Source organism: Cyclopterus lumpus, chromosome 10 (assembly GCF_009769545.1).
Source record: "Cyclopterus lumpus isolate fCycLum1 chromosome 10, fCycLum1.pri, whole genome shotgun sequence".
In the NCBI taxonomy this organism is placed as follows: domain Eukaryota; kingdom Metazoa; phylum Chordata; class Actinopteri; order Perciformes; family Cyclopteridae; genus Cyclopterus; species Cyclopterus lumpus.
The window spans coordinates 15,760,100-15,784,976 of NC_046975.1; the positions used below are offsets into that span (position 1 = coordinate 15,760,100).

General features: G+C 40.9%; 1 protein-coding gene across 1 annotated transcript in view; it reads right to left on the minus strand.

Moving 5' to 3' along the window:
• Positions 1–24,842, minus strand: part of kdrl (kinase insert domain receptor like) — a 40,669-nt gene extending 15,827 nt beyond the window's left edge. Inside the window, 23 exon segments of the mRNA XM_034544016.1 lie at positions 148–261; positions 1,960–2,038; positions 2,040–2,065; positions 2,646–2,777; positions 3,169–3,265; positions 4,129–4,132; positions 4,270–4,402; positions 5,041–5,187; positions 5,290–5,574; positions 6,661–6,769; positions 9,111–9,225; positions 11,129–11,285; positions 12,517–12,686; positions 12,792–12,918; positions 13,113–13,284; positions 13,383–13,519; positions 13,632–13,791; positions 14,933–14,983; positions 14,985–15,041; positions 15,043–15,068; positions 16,477–16,688; positions 18,153–18,243; positions 24,461–24,842. Coding sequence (XP_034399907.1) covers positions 148–261; positions 1,960–2,038; positions 2,040–2,065; positions 2,646–2,777; positions 3,169–3,265; positions 4,129–4,132; positions 4,270–4,402; positions 5,041–5,187; positions 5,290–5,574; positions 6,661–6,769; positions 9,111–9,225; positions 11,129–11,285; positions 12,517–12,686; positions 12,792–12,918; positions 13,113–13,284; positions 13,383–13,519; positions 13,632–13,791; positions 14,933–14,983; positions 14,985–15,041; positions 15,043–15,068; positions 16,477–16,688; positions 18,153–18,243; positions 24,461–24,524 — 2,665 coding nt within the window. The 5' untranslated portion in view covers positions 24,525–24,842.
• Positions 24,843–24,877: the final 35 nt, after the last annotated feature.

The following is a 24,877-nucleotide window of genomic DNA, read 5'->3' on the forward strand; positions in this document are numbered from 1 at the left end:
CTCTCATGATTATTCCTACATCATGTGATAGTTCAGAAATGACAATCTTTCCTTTAAAATTACAGTTTTTTTCTTATAGATTATACGTTCTATACCCAAATATTGAAACAGTGGGATCCTTTTTAGGACCTCAGTAGTAAAGCTCACCTCCAGGCTTCGTGCAGGCTCCCAGCAGGTTGACCACGTTCAGGTGATGGCCAATGTGGATCAGAATCTTCAACTCTGACATCAGAGCTTTCCGCTCATTTGACGTAGCGCCTCCTGAAATAATGCAAACACATTAAGAACTTGTTCCACATCGGTTGGTGTTATTAAACATCCTGACTTAAAGGATATACATTTTCACAATAAATTTCGATCATCATTGTGTTTTATGTCCTTTAATTTTGTTTTAGGTTCACTCCAAAATGTTCTGTTCAAAAATATGAACGCTTGGAATCCAAACTCATTGAAAATATAATAAGAAACAGGTTTTCAATTTATAAAGTTAAGATGGAAGACATCAAACAAAATGAGACCACCAGATGATTCAGTTTAGCTCAAATGCAAAGATAACTTCTATGAAAAAAGAAGCAAGTGTATGCAGGTCTGTTCCTATGTTGAAAGATATTTTTATGCACAGGAGGGAACAAATGTTACAAAAAACACACAGCATTACATCAGTATTTCAATAGTGGTGAACATGTTTCCTTTAAGTTAAATATTTGGTTGGATGCATGGGGGACAATAATATACGACACGCTTATCCCAAAATGTGTACATCTTACAATGTAAACATACAGATGATGCCTTGCATTTCAAGAATAAATCATTCTGTTTTAGTTTTGCATGTATAGCCAGAATGTGGGGAAAACCTTGTTAGATTGATTACTGGGGAATTTAATTTTAAGAGTTCATTAAATATGATGGAAAAATAATATTGCTTTAGGCCCAGAAATATGAAGAGGCTTTTTTGATGAAGGATAACCTCAAAGATGAATGGCAACAAAATTAGGAAATAAAATGGGAGGTGCTCACAATAAATACACAACTTTGATAAGTTTGAACAAAGATTTAACCAATATTTAAGGGTTGTTTTATGTTGCTTTGACCGACCTGATATTTATGAGCTCAAGGCTAAAGCAGCCAGGGAGTCTCTCGCTAAACCACGGCCAATTTGAGGAGACCTGCTGCTTCACGTTAAGTTTGACCTACGACTAACAAAAGCCAAAGAGAGTCTGTGATTTATGCTGAGACATGATTCATGATATGACAGTGACCAATACATCTAATACATGAGCCATATTTGTATGATACATTATTCCCATATCTCTGATTACTGATGGTTCTGGAGTTTGCTTATCTAGTGATAACATAATAATGACAACTTTTCAGCTAGTAGGTTTTCCTGTTTTCATTATTGATCAAACATTTGTTGTCAATATTTGGAAAGACATTGGAATAATTCTTCTTCTTAAAAAAAAAAAGGAGACAGCAGATAGTTTCCAAATGTTGGAATTATCTAAAATGTGGCAAACATGGTTGTGTTGGTAATTTTGTACTTGCATCTCCAACTTTTGAACTCTTCTCCACCTGCAGATTCTGATCTGAGCTGTGCATCTCTTTATCAAGAACAGGATTAGAGGTCCTGACCTTGACCTCTAACTGCAATTTGCGAGGAACAGACATTGCATGATGTTTTGAAGCGATACGACAGACAAACATTAACTGTAGGCACATGCTGATGCTGTAGCCCTTGAGTCTGTAATGTACTCAATAAATACATCTTCTGCAGAAATGAAATTCATTATTCATCTGCTACCCATACAATAGTGGAGACTGTAACATGAATGCAAGCCTGTCGGTCCTCCAGGATGAACTACTTGTGAAAAAGTAGTTCTGTGCCTGAAAGGTTATTCCAGTAATGTATCAAGTGCTTCTGTCAAAACAAATCTCTATAACTTTTTGTTGACATCGTACCTTTCAACATTTTGACAGCAACAGTCTTGCAGGTTGAGAGCTTGTCAATCCCAAAGGCAGAAGCCTCCACCACTTTTCCCAAACGCTCCATGGCCAAGAGTTTTGCCTGGCAAAGGAAGAAGGTATTCACAACAACATTAGAGTTTCCTGTCCCTCAGGCAGAACAATCTGACCAGGTTCCCTGTCAGTCAGACTATGGGTCTATAATTAAAACAACACACGCCAGGCGTTTTTTCGAGAATTTATGGCTCACTTAAGACTGGATGACAGCGCAGGTCACTGATAAGTAATAACCCTACACAACAGCTGCAGACAGTCGACACTTATTCACGTACCTTAATGTGGCTGCGTATATTCTCAACATGAAATTAAATATGCTCAAACCAGATACATCTGACATAGTAATGTAAATGAAAGTTACAGTAAAAGGATTTTTGCATTGGAAAATAACCAATCATTCCTGCCGGGTTGAGTACATTTCCATTCATCCGGCTAGCAAGCTATTTACACACACTGAGATATCCCAAGTGTGTTGAAACATCATCTTAACAACTAAAGTTATAGATTTCAGCTTTGCGATTGACAGATTTAAAAGAAAGTAACTCTCCAGAAACTAACTGTGTCAAAGGTTTCCCTTATAATATTTAAATCATATTGTTACATTTTCCTGCTCATTGAAATCTCACCTAGTCGCAGTCGGTCACGGGGAAACTCCCATTTACTGCTGTCGTACTGAAGAAGATCATTCTGCTCCTCGAGGGGACACTCGTCAGGGTCAATGATGATAGATGGACCCATCTTGTATTGTGCCGGTTGCTGAGGGTGTTAGATGACAAAATATGAATGATCTAACACAACGCAGAGTTTTTAACTTTTGTTTCATTTCAAGTGATCAGTAAGTAGTAAAAAATGTTGAATTGACTTCAAACATTCTTGCTTGACGCATACTTGGCCAGAACAACGGTGCATACATGTTTCCTTGTTGTTTTTTAGCAAGCATGTTCCACTCATGGAAGGTATGTGGAAATAAACACTGGCTAAATCTGTCCTTCCATTTAACTGTATTTCACCAACATTATTGGAGTCGAATTAGTTGAAACAGGAACCAAAAATAGAAAAGGCAAATGCCATGGACACTTGAACTTCACACATATTGGCAGATAATCTCATATACTTTCTGATAAAAGAAGTACCATAACGTCTTACCTTTCCTTAGCTTGCGGATGAAGAGGATAAGCATGAGCCAGAGGAACGTGGCTGCAGCTCCCGTACACACCAAAATGATTACCTCAACGTTCGGCTTCCCCTTCATCCCCTGGAAAGAGTAAAAAACTACTGTCAACTCTACCAGACCTCGTCAGCAAAGAAACCACTGTGTACCTTCATGATCTCATACATTGTCATATAATGGGGATGTTGAGAATTGGGATCAAAAGAAAACATTCTGTTACAAATTTGTCAATCTTTTGTTTATTTGTCTCTTTGTTCATTTTCTCAAAGTGAAAATGGAAACATACTTTAGTGTTTATTTCTGGTTTGTTTGGGAAATGCATTCCACACTTTTTCTGATAATAATTCTTCCAAACACTGTTTTATAACGACCCATGTCGCCACTCTGAACCACCGTATCCCTTGAATCTGGACAACAAGTTTGTCTGGCTTTATACAGCCAAGCAGAACATGCACAACGCCTGTTGCTGAAATATATTTGTGGTGTACATTGATAACACTTTCAAGAGAAATTGAAGTTCAGCTTATTTAGAATCAATTTGGAAAAAACTACATGTATGAAATCTCACCTACACTGCCATCTTGACCTTCACGCCAATTCATTTACATGTAAAGGTACACAGGCAAGTTAAGAGACATTCTCCTCCAATTATCTACTGTGTGTTTCCAGTCCCTTGGCTGTTGGCAGTCAATCTCTTTGCACTCATTAGTGGACCTCTTAACACTTCTCAGAGGTCATGTCCTCAAGGTAAGGACTCTCAGCCAGAGCCTCGATCATAAAACCCTAGAAGGAATTCACTTGGCATTCCTGGCAGCCACAGATTTGCTGTCAGGGGAAACTTTTCATCATGAAGTCAGACCAGAGCTATTTGTAGTAGTGACAAGAAAACAAGAGGGCCTCTGAGACGTTTTGATTGAACATGCAGAATATGCAATGACTTCACTGTAATAGATGGATGATACGTTTATTTGATTTGATGTGTAGCACACCACACTCCACTGACAATGCAGCAAGTTGTTAGTGAGTGTCGGATCTTTCCTGATGGTTCGTTAGTTAATATCTCAAGGTGTCTGAGTGACTTACCAAACACAGTAACAACAGCACTGGTTTTCGCAATACCCTCAACATTGCTGGCTATACACTCGTAGAGACCCTCATCATCTTTCTTCACCCTCTCGATGGTCAGAACCCCGTCCTCTCCCAGAGTGATACCTGCAACACACAATCTCTCAGTCAAACTGATAAAGTTTAAAAGGTGTGGCATTTAACATTTGGGACTCAGTCTTTTGTGCAGGTGCAGGCCGGCAGTAGTGCAAAAGCAGATGGAACGCTACAGTGCATCTCCAGGCACTTGAGCGTATACAAATTGGGGATGGAAATTAAGCCGCTCTCACCGCAGCTGAGGTTGTGTTGATGCAGAATAATTTAATTTATGCTCAGGATGTTTTATACACCATGAGCCAGAAATACTATTTTCTGTGGGAGCTCAGGTTATGCAATTACCTAAAAGGATTTATCATACTTATCGTCTGGCATTATTGTGTGCGTATAAATGCAAATACAACTGAATGCAAAATTTACTTTACCAACAGGCCGTAATTATATAAAAGATTGCAATTGCAAAGTGCAGCTTAACCGCATAAATGTCTTCAGTATGCATAGATAGGAACTTTAGGGATGACAGCTTCACCTGCTGATACAGTCTTGTTAATAACAAAATGTATTCTTTCTTTCAGAACCTTCATCCAGTTCTGCAGTTCTGCGGCAGTTGTGCCACTGACCACAAATATTATAAAATTGCATCATATCATATGATAATCATAGCACATGGAATAGCATTCTCAGGTTACCTGGTCCTTCCTCCACCTGAACACCATTTTTATACCACATGATGTACGGACGAGGAACTCCCAGAGCAAAGCAGGCCAGTGTCAGGGTACTGCTACTGTTCACATCTTGATTTGTCAGATTTTGACTCAGCCAGGGCCTTTTTCTCACTGCACAAAAAAAAAAAAAACATGAAAAAGTGAATTAAAGCTGCTGTTTCTCAATTATTGTCTTGTTGATCAATCAGTTTCTCATATCCTCCTCTAACTCACCATCCACAAAAAGTGCAGCGGTCTTGAGTTCAACCTTCTTGTGGAGCTTGAATGCTTGGCACTTGTAACCCGTTGTGCTGATTTGGGACACGTTTTGCAGACGGAGAGAAAGAGAAATGGAGTAGGTGCTGATATGTAGACTGGACACGTTGGAAGTGATCGTTTGATTCCTGGAATCCAACCAGTGTAGGTCTTTGTAAAGGTAGCGAGCTGCCCGACAGGTCAGAGTGACATCATCCCCCTCGATGGCTGCCCGAGGTTCGATGGTGATTTCCTCAGGGTGATCTAGTGTGACAATAGATTTCAAGGATGTTAAATCATCCTCAGTTCCAGATACGTTCAATGATCAGATGGGGTCAACAACAGTTACTAATTATGAATAAAGAGCATTTAACAGAAGTCTACGTCATCTGTTTTACAGAGACACGTATCCTGCTGGCCTAAGATCCTGTGTTGGACAATACTTTTTTTTTTGCTGCTTGTTGCAATGCCAGGAATGTCACATTTGCAGTTATTTCCTGTTTCATCACTGTTAATTGGAAGCACATTGCCGCTGGACTGCACTCATGCGATTGGAGAGAAGCTGAGTCTTGGCCCCAGGGGAACCAGACTGAGCTTGTTTATTCAGATTGCTGGAAAGCATTCTGTGTTCCGTAAAAGAAGACAGCTGTTATTACATTTGTGTCTTCTTGTTTTGCAGTATTCTCACTCTTTCTCCGTCTTCCTCACCTCTGAATTCCTCTTGGGAATTCTCTCACTCTGGGAGATACGTTTATGGCACTTGGCATCCCCTCAAGCACGAGTTCGCCCGCATACATCCCTCTTCAAAATTGATCCGTCACCCCTCAGGAATTGTGATTCCCTTTATTGCAAAGTTAACTGTGCTTGTGTGCAATTTCACCTCATCCCCACGATTACTACATGACTGTCTTAATATATATTTATGTTGGGAACATTTGTAAATGCTCAGATGCACATTAAAAACATTAATTATTTAGCAGAAGGCTAACAGAGAAAGAGGAATGAACTGCTGGCACCGGAGCAGGAATGCAGTTATTCATAGTTATTTTTAAAAGCGTGCCATTATAGCACTCCATATGGCTCGGGACATGTTTGCCTCTCTTCCACCCTGAAGCCGCTCAGCTACAGTGGAAGATGGTTTCAATTAATGCCCCCCTCTGGTTTCTTTATTGCACAATGCAATCTGCACATTCCTTCGCTGTTCCTGCAATTCTTTATAGCGTGTACTGTACGTGTAGATCATTTGAAAGAATCCAGTGCACAGTATAGTGCACTTTGCTATTATTGTACTTTCAGCTGAGCAGTTCAGATTTAAATATTTCAGCTCTCAAATTCTGGTGACCCACTTACCATCAACGTAGAAAGGTATCGTCATTTTGCTGTTGCCGTCTTCATTCTGGGCCCAACATGAGTACTTGCCTGACATGATAGCCTCTCCTATCACCAGGGTGCTCACAGTCTAATTGGGATAGATGGGACAAGTATTACTGATTGTTACAAACAGAAAAAAAACGTGGAGATAAACAACAAATGCTTAATATCATAATTCTGAATTCCGCTTTGATTTTCACCTTCAGTGTGACTTATCCTTGAGGTTAAATCACCATCAGAGCAGCGAGTAGCTGTTAACAGGCAGGTAAGAGGTCCAGAGCGTGATTTGTTTTATACTCTCCAGAGCGTAACAAATAACGAAAGGATACATCTGGAGTTTAAAACCTGCCGAGTCTCCTTTAGTCCTGCACTACAGAGCTAGCGCTGGGGCTCATTGTCAATTTCCTGGAAAGCACTTCTCACGCCATACTCAATTTTATCATTGCACCAGTATAACCTTTTAATGGCTTAAAAAGACAAAACAATAAGTGATACTTGGGTGAGGGCTAGACTGCATGGGGCTCTGTTTAGTGTTCAGGGTGACATCTGTTTTTCGGGGGCCAGTGAGCTACATCAAAGAGAATGAATGATGTGGGTGTATTGTCTGGGTGTATGCTGGCCTAAACCTCCTGGTCTTCTAGGAGCTATTGTGCTGACTCTCAAGACACACAGCTGTAGCTATGAAACAATGCCAGCATCCCTGTATTAATGATCATGATACAAACACTCAGGCAGTAACAGTATATGTGTTTAAAAGTTATATCATATTGTGCAATTCATGCTACTCTGACACTTGTCAAAACAGTGATGGAGTGGCCTTATGGTATTATGTTACGGCTATTACTCACCATGATGTAACCCAAGCTCAAACACAGTCATTTAAACAATTGTGCACAGTCCCTAAGAGGTCACCTGACCAGACGCACTGTGACCTCGGTATTTTCCTTATATTATGACCCGGGCCAGTCTCGCTCTCTACTGGGCCTTCAGAGGAGGCACTGAAAGGCCCGGCCCTGACTACATTCTTATTCACAGGCCAAAACGATTTATGTGAGGTGACATAGAGGTATTTACTTCCAACAAATCCCTGTTCTTTTAAACTTCTGCTTGTTATCATTGACCCTTAGTCGTAACCCTCATAAAGCACCAGTGTTTTGGGCACAAGTACTTGTAAATAAGGGGTGCCTCCCTATTTATGTCAGAGGCATATAAGAACTGATGCTCTATGAAGATTGCCAAAATAACAATTATTATAGGATTGTGAGTTTCATTTTGTGCTTAATCAGAGAGTAGGAGACAATAAATCACTTACTTATGAACCAAGAATTATCACAAACCTTTACAACAACGAATATGTACCTTACTTGGCCCATCCGGCTGTAATGGGTTTCTTTAACCTAATTCTATAGACAGACGCTTGCGAGGAAAAGGAGGCCTGTTCTTAATTATGTTTGGGGTGAACAGTTTTAGTCAACGGCTCCCACAGGACATTTGTCTACAGTTTCCGTATTGTCTTTAGGTTTGCTCAAAAAATGTGTTGGATGTTTTCTAAGAAATGCTGATGGACTCGTATACCCCACATTCACACCTGAGTGTTGATTTTAAAGAAAAAAAACGAGTGAGGTGTAAGACAACTAAATGTGCTTAATGTATTGGTGACAGACTATTTCTATCTGCTTAAATGCACTGTTTTCTTCTTCCCAGGTAATGGTGGAAGGTAGAATCTATAAAAGTCTGTTCAAAGCTCTTGGCACACGCAGGGCATAAGCCATATAGCTTTTGAACTGTTTACAAGGCTTAGATCCAAGAGTCTAAACAGCAGAAAAGATTAACTGATGTCAGAATAAAATATGTTTCTTTGGCAAGGCCCAGGATGAAGCTGCAGCTGCTTCATTTACAGGCCTTCTACATATGAAAACACTGTGGAATGGAGGTGTATGTCATTCCATTAGAGGAAAATGAACTGCGTCTATAAGTTATGGGTTCACCCTTTCAAAGTACTGGAACTGTCGGATCTTGCTCATTATAGGTAGGAAAACCAATGCAGTTAGTTATCCAAGTATGTTACATGTATGTTGTAAATGTACATTATTTATCAATCTAGCATCTTCCATTGCAGATAGATGCAACACATCATCCATGTGAAAAAAAAGAGATTTTCACATATCTTCTTGGTTGTTTATTCCAAGAATACATCAAGACTTTTTAAGAGCAAAAATGTGAAAGAAAGTTATGTATTTCAGATGTTGAAACTTACTTTCAAGCCCCATTCACAAGAGGTTTCTACTTGAATCTGACCCAGCTTTTGTGCTATTCCCTTGATCTTCAGACATCTTCTTGATCCAACTCTCATATAAATCTTACTGTTGAGTTGGTCACTGATATTTGTCAACCACATTTAACGTTGTGCATAAAGTTGAACCACATACCTTGTTTTTTCCTTTAACCAGCTCAGGCTTAACATTTATGCTCTTGATCCAGTTGTGGGAGTAATTTCCCCTGTCATCAATGTTGACCGGGAGTGTCTTGGTATAATCAATGCAACTGCAGGACATGAACAAATTAATAAGACTATCTAGTATATGTAGAGACAAATGCAGATGTGTTAGACCTTAAACAATACAACACAGAAGAAAAAAGACTCTCATTTTGTTTACATTGGTAATCTTGATGTTACGTTAATACATAACGTACATCACACGATTATAAAGTACATTGTGCTATCCTACTTTAATAGCCCCGATTCTGAAAGGCTGAGGGTATTTTAAAAGACCACTGAAACTGATGTGGGCCGATTTCAGGTCTAGACCAGCTCGTCTGGGTTATAAAACCAAGAGAAAGGATTAATTTGACCACCACCCCCAAACCCTTCACCGCCCGTGGTGGGGAACAATCAGCCTGATGAGAGGAGAGGCAGAGGAGGAAACAGCAACAGCGACAGGAAAGGCTGTGCTATGCGTCACCTCGTACAGGAAACCCCCCCCCCCCCCCCCACACACGTTCTGGCCAGAGGAGATAAGGTTGATCCTCAGACCTTGGCGGGGACAGCTGATAACTTCAGCTGATAACTTTTCAACCTGATGATAAAGACACCCCCATATTTCTGCCCCCCTCCACTATCAGCCTCATTCCACATCCAATATAGTACGATTCCCTCACCTCTAAACCCCCCCCCCACTCTCTGCGTGTCACCCTCCAAACTCCCAAAGAGTTAGATGAGATATGATCTTGATGGGCTACACGCTGGATTTACAGTGACAGGTACTTTACAGGGTCAGGGCTGTACAAAACAAACATTTTGCACAATTGGCCTCCCACCAGGCTGTAGCTGTTCCTTTGTCTCATTAGCTGCCTGCCACTGTTCATAGTGCCAGACCTGATTATCTTTAGGCCAGGCAGAAAGAGTGGCTTTGCCTCAACGCTCAGCTATAATTTATCATAAATTTGGCAAGTACAAGTGGGTTTTAGAGATCATTTAATAACTAAAACAATAGGCACTGGTGGATTAAGACCATTGAGTATGTAACATAATGGTGTATCTTTCTTGTGCAGTGGTCCACAATGTTGTTTTTGGTAATGGTGTTTAGGCCTGATAACCCAAGGGTAATGACCCATTGTTTTTCTGATCCTACGACTCGCAGGTCTCCTGCTGCCATTGACGAGCCAGGATCTCTGGGAATGTTCATCTTGTTTGTGGGTTCACTACCAGGCCGGTATTCATGCACGGTCACTCATACACTCCGTTCTGTTTGGGTGTGTTACAGCTCTGGGAATCTGAGATTAATACATCTCCCCTGAGTTTCTCCTTCAGCCACTGAACACAAACGAGAGGGCAGCTCCGGAGGGCTGCGTTTCTTTGATTAATGTGTCGTATTCTGGGCCAGAGTCAATTCAACCAATGTAGATCTGTTTGACAGTGGGATACCCGGGCTGGTCTGGTGGGTCTGGACCCTACACGTTAAGTCTGTGATGCTGTTTTCCTGTGCATTTGTGAATACAACTCCAATGTGGTGGTACTTAAGTTGATGTCATTCCAACACAGCTGTGCAATTTGTGCAAATGCTGTGCAATATATTTACAGCAGTAGACACAGTTACATGATTTACCATCTTTGTTCAGCTATACAGATAATAAACATACAAACTGTGTTTTCTGGAGCAAGAGAAACTTCAGGGGTTAAGAGTGACCTGAATCACTGAATTGATATCCTGTAAACTGCAAGCTAAATCTGAACATACAGTATACCTGTACTTGAGTAAAACACCACACTCAATACAGGAGGAGGATGCTGTGGTATCTAGTGACGTGTAATTGATTTTGAATCTGCTTATGTTGGGTATTTATAGACATCATGGGAATCTTTCCTTTTGATGTGTTTTTAATTCTTCAAGATTGGAGGAAGTTTACAGAAAATCAAGTTTGTGAATATAGCAAGACGGTGACTCACTTTATAAGCGCAGGGTCTGAGTGACATGGTTGCCAGAACCAAGTGATGCTTGGTAAGGGTATCCCATAAGCAGTGCAGGTTAGCTGATGCTGTTTGCCAAACATGTAGGGCTGCACGTCCACAGTGGCAAGCTCTGCCTCTGAAATAGTTGGTTTCACTGTGAGAGAAAAGTGCACATAAACACACATAAGTACACAGACACACAAACACAAAAACACAGGGAGAGTGAGATAAAGAGAGAGCGACAACAGGTTAGATCAACCATCCGCCACCCCAGCCCATTGTGGAATCTCGTAATGTCTTTATAATGAGGGCCGACAGTTATGATGGATAGCAATGAAAAAGGTGAACACCAGTTGTCCTTTGGACGTTGTGTAGAAGAAGAATGACAGGATGATTGGATAGCCCGGGGCTGTAGGTCAAAGAGTGACCCCACAGTGGCCCATGCCCATCAGTGTATCATCAACAACATACGAAGATCCTTGTGCTGGTCCACATCACTTAGCCATTCTCTCCATGTGGAAGAGCTGAAATAGTCAGGCTACACAGTGACATAGCTAGGCAAACCACTAAACCTGCATCCCACCAGGCACATTCCATCACGTAGGACATGTTCTTAATCTGGAGCACTCTGACGGCCCTGAAAAACTGATTAAATAGTTCCATAATTGATAACAGGAATCTCTTTTCCCTGTGTTTAGTTGTTTCTCTGTGTTTTTTGTTGTCATTCCAATAAAAAGTGTTGTGAAGCAGGACAGTTAAGGATAATCAATTTATTTATACAAACCACAGGGGGCTGATTTGACACTTTTTGTCAAACTATTGGGATAGCTATGTTTAAAGAATAAAATGAATATAGCTTTGCCCCCATGATAAGCTTGAAGTAGCTGAGGCACATTTCTCTGTTCTATAGAGTAGACAGACTTCATCCAAGTTTCCACATGCTAAAACATTTATAACCTCTATTGTTATCAGTAGTATTCAGTTAAAACCATCAATTACATGCCCAGTCCTTGTTTTCCTCAAGCTGTATACATATTGTATGAAACATGTTGTTTATATGAGCTGCACTGTATATACACATGGTGAGGATGCAAATAAATGCTGGGGACGAGGGGGGTCTGGAGCGGCTGGAATCTGCGTGCAGAATAAAGCCCGGGCCATTTACACACTGCGCCAAGCCCCCCAAAAGAGCCCCAATAATCAACAACAGCTGCCCCTGCTACGTCAATCCAGCCCTGGAATCAACAAGCCCCCAAATTCCTCTCATACTAGAGTTGCTACCTGCCGTCCAGTGAACTGCACTGAAAGCAGCTACAGTGCTGGGGCAGCCGAAGCACTGCTTCATTTCCTTAGGATCAGCAGTCATTATCAGGTTTATGGCTTACCGTTGACTACCAGGGTGTAGCTCAGATTCCTGTACAAGCCTTTCACTTGGTTTCCCAGGCTTATGATGAAGGCCCCAGCATGCTTCTGCTGCACATCAATGATGATCAAGTTGTAACCCGACATCTTGTAACAGGTGGAATTCTTGTTGATAGGGACCCCATCCTTATACCTACAAATTAGAGGCATTGGAGGGTAAGAATCAATGAAATTACTGATGCTTGTTTACTCAATACATAATCGGCAGTTTCTATTGGGACTGCAACCCATTACTTACCATGCTAACATGTCTGGTGATGGCAGAGCGTTGACCTTGGGGTCAAACACAAGCTTCTTTCTACCTTCTTTAACAGTCACCTTACTAGGCCGATCATGCTTATAGGAGACATTGAGAAATGGATGCTCTGGAACAAAAAGATGAATGACTGACATTAGAATCCATCAAAAAGCAAAGTTACCGTCATATCATTGTAGAATCACCACAGTGATAATTATTTAGAAGTTAAACTCTGTGTTTTTTTTAATTTATGCTTTGTAATACACTTTGTAGCGCATGGAAGTCGTCACCTGATTTTTAATTCATCCAAAGGATACTCACCAAAGACAAGGACTCTTGCTGAGATGTTCTTGTGTTTCGTGGGTTCAATCTCAGCGTTGCAGTGGTACACCCCCTTATCCTCCATAGTAATGTTTGGCAAAATTAAAGCCTTGCTCATCACAAGAACCATAGCAGGGCGGACTGTTGTTTTTTTCGTATAGTGTTGATTTTCCTGAAGACAAAAGAGGAACTATAAACTCTACTGCTACAACCTGCGAGGGTGCGTTTAACACATAGCAGCACTATGTCAAAAGTAAATCCTGAACTTACACTCTTCTTTGGAAAATCCCATGTGAAGTTGATTCTTCCACCGTAGGTGGTCTCACCAGTACAGTTGAGCACAAGGGTGTCTCCAACCAACACTCTGACACGCTCTGGGGTGATCTTCACATTATTAAGAACAAGAGCTGTAAAAATGGTGACAAATATAATAAGACTGTGAAATGCTCAAGAAACAGAGAAATCAACACACATTTATATTTTTAAATGTGCAAGAAGGCTATAAAGACACAAACTCACTCATTCTTAGAGGGATGTACATTGACTTGAACTCACGACCGTTGACCATGGTTTTACAGGTGAGCATGCTATACTCAGTGTTGGGATCGTAGGGAATCTTGAATCCAACCTTCGGATCCCAGACCATTTCCTTAATGGCCTTCTCTGGTAAAGGTTGGTGCTGCAATCAAGAGAAAAGAGCAGAGGTTTGTCTGTACCCTATATATAAGTTTACATTTGTGATGTCCGTTGAAGAACACTGAGCCAGACTGAAGTGTAATGCACTCAACTTCATTGAACATATAACTTGTGCTTGACTGGACTCAGCTGGGGACAGACATCTGTTAGAGTTAAGATCTAATTAGTTTGTATTGTTTTTGTGGAGTGTAACCACTGTAATCATTTATGCAATGGAGCACAAAACAGTGTTGATTTTGGAAAAAGGATGTACGTGCCTACTGCTGTTTGGTTCTTAGGACAGAAGTTAGGCTGGGAGAGGAGGCAAGGTAAGGGAAGGAAGGAAAAGGAGAAGAAAGGAGGAGTGCCATAGATTTACATACAGCAGGAAGGTCACACAGCCACTATCTGTGCCAGTCAGATGTGTCTGTCCACAGCAGCCACTGTGTCATATGATCATATTATGTCAATGGCAAGAAGCGCACACTTGTAGTTGGCATGGTAACTTTGTCAAGATGGTTTTCATTCTGTCTTTGGTGACCACCACCAGGTTCTTACGTTTGACAGAAAGATAAAAAATCCCTGTGCAAACCACATCACTGAGGGAGCTCTCCTCCACTGACATCTTTAGCCTGCATTCTGCTATCAAATGTTACAATCCTCATGATAACTTGCCTGTTGTTTCCTGTGACTGCACACAGGTGTGTACTCTTTGGATTTCCTGATGTTTGTAAGAGAAGGGGGGCTAAATTTAGTTCTGAGGGTCTATTCTGAGAAAAAACGTCTTGGAAACACCTTCCTGCTCTTACAGGAAACAGACAGAATGACTCCACCGCCGCCCCTGAGCTTCACTTAGACAAGCCACTGTCCCTGGTCTGTTTCTGTCTGCTCAAGTGATTTAACACAAAAAGGTTGTGAGAACCAGCAAGATGCCTGAAGTACAGTGTGCCAAGATGCCAAAGATGCCAAGATACGATAAGGATACCCTGCTGTGATATTAATAGCAATGTGGCTTTCTGAGATGATGTACTGTGTGATTTACTTCTAAATCCATGTGCAACCAGGTCTATGGACGCACATACAGTGTATTACTATATCCAGCCCAATCATGAGCAGAAGGTGTAAAGTGCTTGTCTTCGAGAAACCTTACCCCTGTGAGTGTTAACAACCGCATCAGGAGAGGACGTCCGACAGGGAAACCACCAGGCTGGTCTCATGCCTGTAGATGCCCAAGATTTTATATGTCTGATGATGTGGCTCCCACAAATGGTTGCTCGGGATCTGGAAAACAACCGCAAATTAAGTGAGGGTCAGGTCAGTCAGAAATCACATTTCAAAGCAGATTGTGGCCACTTCCATTTTGTCTTTTGGGATAACCATGTTTTGTAGCAAATTCACAGCTGTTGTTCTGAACGCTAGAGCTGAGTTAAATGTGCAATCGAATCAGGTGTAATGTCAGGGCATCCAACACAGAGAACATATCTCGGATCAGTTATTCTAACCGGATAAGGCAGCAGAGCACAGATAGAGTAATCAGGCTAGTGGTGTGTTCCTACTGGGCAGCCAGGCATCACACGGCCGCTGTGGGAAATGTACGACTACACAAATAGTCTGCAATTGGTGTGAGGTCAAGCAATAGTGGTGTGATAAAGGAACCATTATTTGAAAGTAAGCATGGAAAATTACGTAATAACAGTTGAAAGGGCTTGAAAGAAAGCGTTAGACTAAACACAGGCACAGCAGGCTGCCTGGAACCACATTCACAGAGAGGGAACAAAGTGCATCCAGCATGTAGTTTAGCCATTGTCCACAGCTATTTCACAATATTTCATGATTTTATCTTTATTTAATGTGTTTATATGTTATAATACGTGTAAAAAAACACTCACATTTAGCTAACATGTGCTGAGGTTGAGATGACACTAAAAATCTGCTCTCCTTATGACACCCAACACAATTTCCATTTAAATCTGTAACTGTAACTTGTGCCATGTGACACTTTAGCGGAGACTTCTGAAAACAGTAGCTGGAGCAGGAAATGACCAAGACTTCCCGTGTAATCACATTCACCCTTCCACCTCAAGAAGAGACCATAGTAGCAAAGAATCCACCTCCCCTCTCTGTCTCTCTCTCTATTTCTGAGAGGGAGAGCGGTGGCATTATCATCTGAATGCATGTAGATTCAAATCAGCTTCCAGGAATAACTGGAGTCATGCAATGTGGTTACAATTGCACAATGTTGTCTTTTTCTGTACTTCTTTCTTCCTTTAAAAAAAAAAACGTTTTTCTTTTTCTTTTTCTTTCACTTCCGTTTTCAATGAAACATTTTTTCCAACTCTCTTATCTTGCGGGAAATATCAGATTAATCATTATCCATCTTATTCTGTCCATTATGAACCACTGTTTGGCTGCCACTGGTGTCAGCAGTCTTGACTTTCATAAAAACAAATCTTAAATCTTAGAATAAGGAAAAAAAGCCCTCTCATCTGGGGTTTAGTTTATAGATTAACTTTTTCTTATTCTAGAAAATGACGTACATTCTTCACTGGAGGAGAAAATGTCAGTATCATAAATCTATCAGTGGCTGCACATGTTTCTCGTATGTTCTCTTATTCCCACTGGTTCATTTACTGCATTTGATAAAAAACACAGATAATCTGAAGTGGTCAGAGCACTTTGCAGGTCTCACCTGTGACGTAGACGTAGATCGAGCTGATGTGTTCTAAACCATTCTTGGAGTATTTACAGCTGTAGCTTCCTGTGTCATTGACAATTAAGCTTGTGACTGTCAGTTTGCTGCAGTGAGAGTGATGTCCGGAATCACACTGCTCCACCTTCACGCCCTCTAATGAGTTTGATCGACTGGGATCACCAAGTGTCCAGTGCAGCAGCCCATGACCTCTGACAGAAGACAGAGAGGGACGATATTAGATAAATACAAAGAAAATATTCCTTACCGTTTGATGACTGAGGCTACTTCGTGTAGAACATTTAAAACAATATGTAGTATCAAATATGTTATTTTTCTTTCTAATTTGACATTGCATTACAGTTGATCTGTTTTCTGGAAACAAATAATTGGAGGAAAAATTCTGATCCAATTCGAGAAAAAGTGTCACAGCTGGCAACTCACAAGCTTTTTAATGTAGACAGCGGCTGTTCTCCCCTTGGAACTTTCTGACTTGAAGTTCATTTTAAGTTTATTTTGAGTTAATCTCAAGTCATCCAGTTACTTCAACTTTCACATGAGAACATGCTTCTCCTGAACGATGTGCTCAGCTGACACATTCTTTCCACAGCATCCATTTTAAAACTCTCAATAAAGAGATCCCAGAGGAACATCAAGCATGTCTTGCATACCACTGCTTCTGCCTGCAGAATTTTGGGTCAAGCAACCTCCAGCTCTCGTCCAGTGACAGAAAACAAGACGGTACGGTATGGGCCAGGCCTCTTAGCATATGGCCTTATAGGGAAGCATTACATTAGATATATACGAATTCCTGAACATTCCTTGCGGGCCTACAAAATGAAGCAAGGCTCTCTAAATTCTTAACAAATGTGAAGGCAGCACACTTTGGTTCCCACCATCCCAAAAGGAAATTGCAACAGGGTGGTAAATGTGGTCCACCACTTGTTCCTGTCAAGGATTGTCCCAGCATCTTTGTAGCCAGCAAGTGTCCTGAGGCCCAGGCATGTGCTGTTTACTTTAAGCTATTGAATAAATACCCCAAATACGTTGTAAAAGTCTCCTCATTGAAAATGTTATGTTGCGGTAAGTAAAAGTACAAATCTAAGATAAGTGTTGTTGTTTCTGAGCACCGGTGCCCCTTCAGAAAACCTCCCATTTTACTTGCCGCAGGGTTCCTGACAGTCTTCCCCGCACAGTCCTGGTTCTCCCAGTGCCTCCCTTCAGTGGGCCCAGCAATACGACCTGGGTCTCCAGTGTCACGGTGTTGGTGTTGGCTCCCAGTGGGGAATCGAAAAAGAAGCAAAGCAAAGCTCTGCTTGTAGCTGGAAGAGGAGACGCAGCTGCCAGCCGCTGAGCTCAACTGCTGGTTGAAGGTGGCAGCGAAGCCGGATCTGGGCTGGTTGCTGCTGGATGCCCAGCTGGAGTCGGAGCTGATCAGATTTCTCTTACTAATTACTAATGTATTAACATGTAAGGAGCATGTTATTGTTGCAGCTGGTTGAGGTGGAGCCCATTTTAATACTGTATATACTGTTGGGTAGTTTAATCTGTGATTATTAAATTATATTAGCTAAATATGACATTGATCACTGATTGAATTTAAACTGAATGTAAGGTTTGTATTTAAATGTCATTTCACTTTACTTGTAATTGACCCAAATAGGTGTGTTGCATACCTGCATATTAGGTTCAACGAATCGTCCTTAGATCGAATGAAAGGGTTGTCAGAGGGCAGAATCTTAGGCGAGTGCTCTTTCTCCAAATATCCTGTTGAACAAACACACATGGACCACTATTAGTGAGAAAGGCCTACAAACCTGCTCATTTACAGCATCACATTAATGTTGTTTGTCTCTCACACTAAACAACAAAAAACTTTGGAGGAAATCCCCCGTGAATCCCTTCAGCGCTGTGCATGTGGGTTCACTTTGTGCCGACATGCTCCTGCCCTCTCATGCAAGTGATGGGCCGCTGTGAGAACACTGGGGGTGTTTCCGGTGCTGGGAGGTAGAGTCGAAGAATGACTAGTGGTCTGGGATGAGCAGGGAAAAAAGAAGGTGGAATAGAGGGAGGGAGGGGACGATACCGGGAGCACGTTAGACCTTGTTGAGTGTCTTTCACGCATTTCCTCTAAATTAACCGCTTAACCTCCTTTCCTCTCTTTTAAGAACAAGGCATTTTTTCATTGACATCAACCTTGTACTCTAAGTGCTATTACTGTATTACATTATCACGGGGAAAAGCAGAGGTCAAGATGCTTGAATCAAGGTGGCCTCTAGCCAGCTGTAACTGTTGAGAGGTCCCTATTAACAGTGACCAACACTGGAAAACACTGATTCTCACTGCTGTCCAGGAGGTGTTACAGTCCCATACGTGATTTCCTTCTTTTCACTGAGCTCCCTGAACAGCTTGTCATTACGGTCAGAAAACAAGTGTATTAAGTCTTCAGGAAACCTTTATTTGTAGCCAGAAACAAGAAAGACAATGGAGTTCCAGCTTACTGACATACTGAGACACGATGGATACATATGTATATGCACACACATCGAAAAATAACACATTTCAAGAACACGTATTCAACACAAGTACCTGCATTTACAAATTAAAACACTTATACAGAAAAACACAGAGACACACACGCTGCTAGTATTTGTCTATTATTCAGAACAGCTGTTGAGCTGATGATGCCAGTGTTGGCAGTAGCACTCAATATTGACTTCCTCACAAAATATTAACACATCATTGTTTTATTGTCCAAGGTTACGGAGCAGGGAAGTGATGTGGTTCATGCTCTTTCATGCTGTGATACCACGCTCTGTTCATATTATATTCATAAAACTCAAACTTCCTGAGCTTAAAACACAATCCCAGAATTTACAAATCACAATTTAATAACTATCTGTTGTTGACTTCTCCTGAAAGGTCACACACATTTCCTTGAGAAGGTTCTAGTTTGTGCTTTCTGACCTCACATTAAATCATTTGCTGGAATTGAGAACTTTGCAGATAATGAATTAAACTGAATTTGATCCCCGGTACCTGATAAATACAATTGGCAAAATAAAAAGCACAATATGTCATGTGCATTTTGGATGTTGTGATACAAAAGCAACCAATGTAAGAAGGTTGGCATCTGCATGAACACATAACACCACCACCACCAACAACAACAACAACAACAACAACATCTTCCTGACCTTGAATTGCACTGAAACTCATCTCTTAAAACTTGACAATTTCCCCGTATTCTCCTCAGTAACAAACTACAGATGGATGAATCAGCAGGGGCCCCCAGCAACCCACTGAAAGAGAAAAAACCCATCCCGCGGACGTCTCTCAACACCCACAGCATCAAAACTCCCACCTGCCCCACTGCCTGCCCAAAGCTGACCTCAGCAAGCGTCCAGACACCCCTAACCCCCCGTAACAGCTGTGTGCCGCATTCCTCCAGCAGAGAGCCTGAAAAATGCCAGAAATTGTGCTTACTGTGTTGGTTCAAAGAGCCCTGAAGCTGGTTCTCATTAAGAGAGGAAGAGGACAAGCATGGAACATACAAGATGACGGGGGGAGTGAGAGAGAGAGAGAGAGAGAGAGAGAGAGGGAGGCTGTGACTTCTGGTTCTGTTTCAACTCATGGTTGAGCCACACCACATCAAACTGATTATTGTCCCAGGGCCAAGTTTACTAACATTAGACCACTATCACATTTGTTTGTCCTTGTCCTAACTTGGCAATGATGAGGGGAAGTGGCACAGGACACGGTGGAAAAAAATTGTGGTAGGTTCACAGACAATAAAGACAAAAAATTCAAACACTGTTGGATTCCAGGATCAACTCGACATTGTTCTGCAATGTCTGAGGTCCAGAAAATTCTATTTAAATATTTAGTCTCACACAGCAGCAAGACAATGACAAAAATGTTCAACAAATGTAAGTCGGAGGTTCAGCAGTGTAGCTGAAATTGTTGAAAAATAGTTTGGGGTAAATTTAATTTACATGGTGACAATATAGTTTACGCAGCTCTGGCAAGATGATCTGAGTGAAGTTCTCTCGTTAGCTATAATATTTAAGGCTGTCCTCAACCAAAGACATTCTTAGTCGATTACACTTAATAAACTAATCTATTGTTGATTTACTCAACAGATTTGTAAAATGTAGCTTCTCCACAAATTGATATTGTGCTTACGAGAGATGATTATTCTAAAAATATGTCATTCAGCATGAACAAGCATTAAAAATGCTGAATCAACTTAAGAAATCTTAGTCGACTAAGCCCAAAACAACCGAATAGTTGACTAATTGACTAAGTGGGGGCAGTCCTAATTGTTTTATTATTAAACATCTTATTGGTATTAATTCTGGACTAATTTGAAGCCTATTATTTTGTCCAATAACTGCACAGAGTAACCATTTTAAAACAACTTTACAAAACATCCAACAAATAGAATGTGTGAATAAGAATTAAGAAGCTGAGATCAAATGTGAGAACAAAGGACATTATGAGCTGGCATAACTGTTGGTAAGATGTCACCATCCTTGCTGTTGCAGCAAGCCACCAGCAGATCATGCCTGGTGTTGCATAATAAAAAACACTACTACTGTATGAGATGAATGTACTGTCACTAAATATGACGGGAAACCCCAAGTCGTATGCATTCAAGTGCAGGAAATAATGTGGTGAATTTCCCTTTTCTTTGCAGAGAGTACACTTTATCTCCCCGACTTCCTGTGCCGTCATGAAATAACAATCTTCAGAGTTGATCTGTTTTTAGTGTGTTCAAGGCAAAAGTAACAATACGGCATGATGGTTCTCTCGTTTAACCGTGCCAATTTATTCTAAAAGACATTGAAAGGGTGGAGAGTGAATTACAGCCTCACAAAAGAGTGCAGGGTCACTCTAGGTGAGTCATCTTAGCTGTAATAGGGCCATGGTCAGCGAAACAGTAGCAAAAAGTTGTCAATCTGCGACGGCCACTGGGTGAACTTCCTGTCCTGAAGTGTAAATGGATAGCACGCGATCTGTTTAGCCTTTTGATGGTCTAATAATTATAGTAATTGGAAACCAATGCAACATACTACACACAATATAGTTCTCTTAATTACTAAAGTTATTATTTCACTTGTGAACGACCTGGTTGGTGTTTTGTCCCACTGATGTTTCATGAAAGTTGCCTTTAGATTTTCAAGAAAAACTAAAATTACAACACAAAGATGAAACCTTGACAAGACTTGAGACCACCTGCCAAAATAAGTAGTAACTACCATTGCTACATGGTCTGTGTGTCCTGAAGTATTCTCTCTCCCGTCCACTTTGCCAACTGCAAGGTTAAGACAACAGTTAGGGAGAGTACCTTTTTTATCAGCCGTATATTAGCCATTGGAGATTAGGAGGCAACAATTCCCCAGACTGCTCTTAAAAAAGCAAAATAAATGAACATCTGGCCATGATGGGTGGCCATTCTAGGTTATATAAAGTTGAGTAGTGCCAACAAACAGGAATCGCCTGCATGAGACAAAATGGTAAAACCAGAGGATTCCTGTTCCACAACATATGATTAAGACTAGTTGGCAAACAGAAGCTCCTTGAAATTGAAATCTCATGCAAGATTCAAAGAAAATATATTGCTGGCTTAGGATGGATATGCCTACTATGGACCAGAATGCTGCAATCATATAAGAACAGCTACACAAGGCAATTTGTTAAGTTAAATCCCCGTGTAAGGGAATGGCCTTTTCTGATCTGCTGGTAAAACCCCCAATCCAGGTGAGTGAGTGTGTTTGCGTGTATGGATGTGTGTGAGTGTGTTTGTGTGTATGGATGTGTGTGAGTGTGTTTGCGTGTATGGATGTGTGTGAGTGTGCTGCCTGTGCGGACCCAGACCAGTACCGCCAGTGAGCAATGAGCCCCCCCTGAACTTGGTTGACCTCTCATCTCTCCCATTTTCCACTCCATCTCAAGTGTCGGAGCAGGAAAGAAAAAAAAACTCATGTAAAAACACAACTAATGTGACACATCAATTCACTCTGCTAGAAAGAAGAACAAACACTGTCCTCATATTAGAAAAACAGATGTTTGGCTAATACGACGTAATGTAGACTAATAGAGAAGAATTACGACGATGTTGAGGGAACGGAATTTAGGACAATAAAATAACAAGACATCTTCCAGGCTCAAATTCAACCATCCCTTCAATCACTATTTCTTCCAATTATCACTATGCTTCACTTCCTTTTCCAGGATTTGGCATGTACCCTAAAACTCCACTGACTAAAACCATGTAAATATACACATATAACTCTTTCCTTGGAGGAATGATCTCATACAACACAATATATAATTGTATTTAACTCCCTGGATATAGCATATAATCTATGAACTTCATAAGACACAGTTCACTGAATCAATAATACATGCATCACACTCTAAGTGATATGCAGAAGGCTTGAAAGTCATTGACCATTACCCAGGCCGACTGCAAAAAGGTTCCCCCTCTCAGTCTGAGCCGTTATGCTTCATTTAAATTGGTGTCAAAAGGTCACCAAGCAACACACTTGAACTGTGCTTACTTTTCAATAAGAAGCAGCTACAAGTGAATTATTAACAAAATACCAAATAGGTTCTGACCTATTTGGACCTATTATCTTTGAGACACAGTTTACATTTTCTGCGTGAGTGAAAATATAAAAATAGAAGACTGTTAAACTGTATCTCAGTAGAATGATAAATAACTTTAATATTATGACACGAACAGTGTGCAGCATGGATCTTAAATATTTGTGGTTAGGCATCAATTAATAGTTTATTTGGAGCTCTGTGCTTTATTATCTGTTACATACCTCAGCATGAATAGAAAGAAGTTGATACACCATCAGTAACTGCAGGAACAATACCCTCCTATCCTCCCTGCCATTGTCATGTGGATGCAGTTTGACATAACTCAATATGGGCACAAGGAGCTCCGGGAAGAAATCTTTGCTCAGGTAGCGTGTCACATTTCCGTGACCTTTACTTGCCAGAACAATTCCAGGCTGCCTCTTGCCCCTACGTCCGCTTCCTCCTTGTGTCTTTCCCACGCTTTGTGTGTGGATACTGAAGGAAATCTACTTAAAAACATGGTAGACAAAGCTTCATAGGCTAAAAGTATGTACGCGTGTATGTGTGTGTGATGGGGGGGGGTATTTTCCTTTGTTTGGATAGACTGTTTATTTGGGAATGGTGAGGAAGGCTTCGTGTGTATCTCAGTGGCAGCCTAGACCTGGCACATGCTAGGAGAACATCCACCGTTTATCTATCTATCTTGTTTTTGTGCAGTGACACTGAGACAATGAAGCTGATTGTACTCTCTGAAGAAACAGGCTCTCTCTTCACAAAATATGTAATCCTGTTCACTCAAAGATAACAATTGCTGGATAGACGTTTTTCTATAATATATAACATGGGCTGATTTGAAATATCAGACTGAGAAACAATACTAATCAAACAAATTCAAATGTTAGCAATTAAATGGGTCTGCTATTAAAATATAGTCTCCCCATCTGTCAGAGTCAACACATTTTATTAACATGAATAATCACCCACTTACAACGGGACGAGACTACCTCTAGCGGCTAAAGTGAGAATTGCAGGTCCAATGACAGCCTAATTTCCCTAAATCATTCAAATTGAATATTCTACTGAAATATAAAACACTAAAATATCTATGAACAGTAAAACATGTTTCACAAATGTAAGGATCAAATAATTAAACTATCGGTAGCAGCCCAAAGATTATAAGAATAAGATTATCATTAATATGAATAAAAAAGTCACTCGACTTTACTTCTTCTGATTAGCGACAGATGATGTTGTCAAATGTCTGTGAAACAACATGCTTTCATCCATTCATTGAAACGAATCTAATAGTCAAACAGTGCGATGTTAAAACTCTCTTCTTTCATGCATAACGCGTACATAACTGATCTGTAGAGCATGAATGACTTCTTACCATTTGTGAGTGATGAACAACACAAGATGACAACGAACAATCTGAAACAGTCGGATGAGACCATCCTGGCGGCTCTTCGCCGAAATCCACACCGTGGTGTTAATAATAAAGTAATAAGAGTCCTTGGCAGAGGCTTATGATTCCGTGTGACTGAACAAAGTCTCTTCTGAAAGCGAGCAAATCAAAGATACTTATTTTTCTTTCAAAAAAAAAAAACGTGTTGATAATCCACAAAACCCTTCAGGTGTACATGCAAAAAGCGGCAGTGATTCTCCCGTTGCCCATGGCGCGTTTCGCAGGGGAGCTCTCCTGCGCAGCTGGGTAGTCTAACTCCCGATCCGGCAAAGAGGAGACGGATGTACCGCTGTATCCTCGAGGCAGGTGCTCTCGAACCCCCCCCCCCCGCCCCCCCAAAAA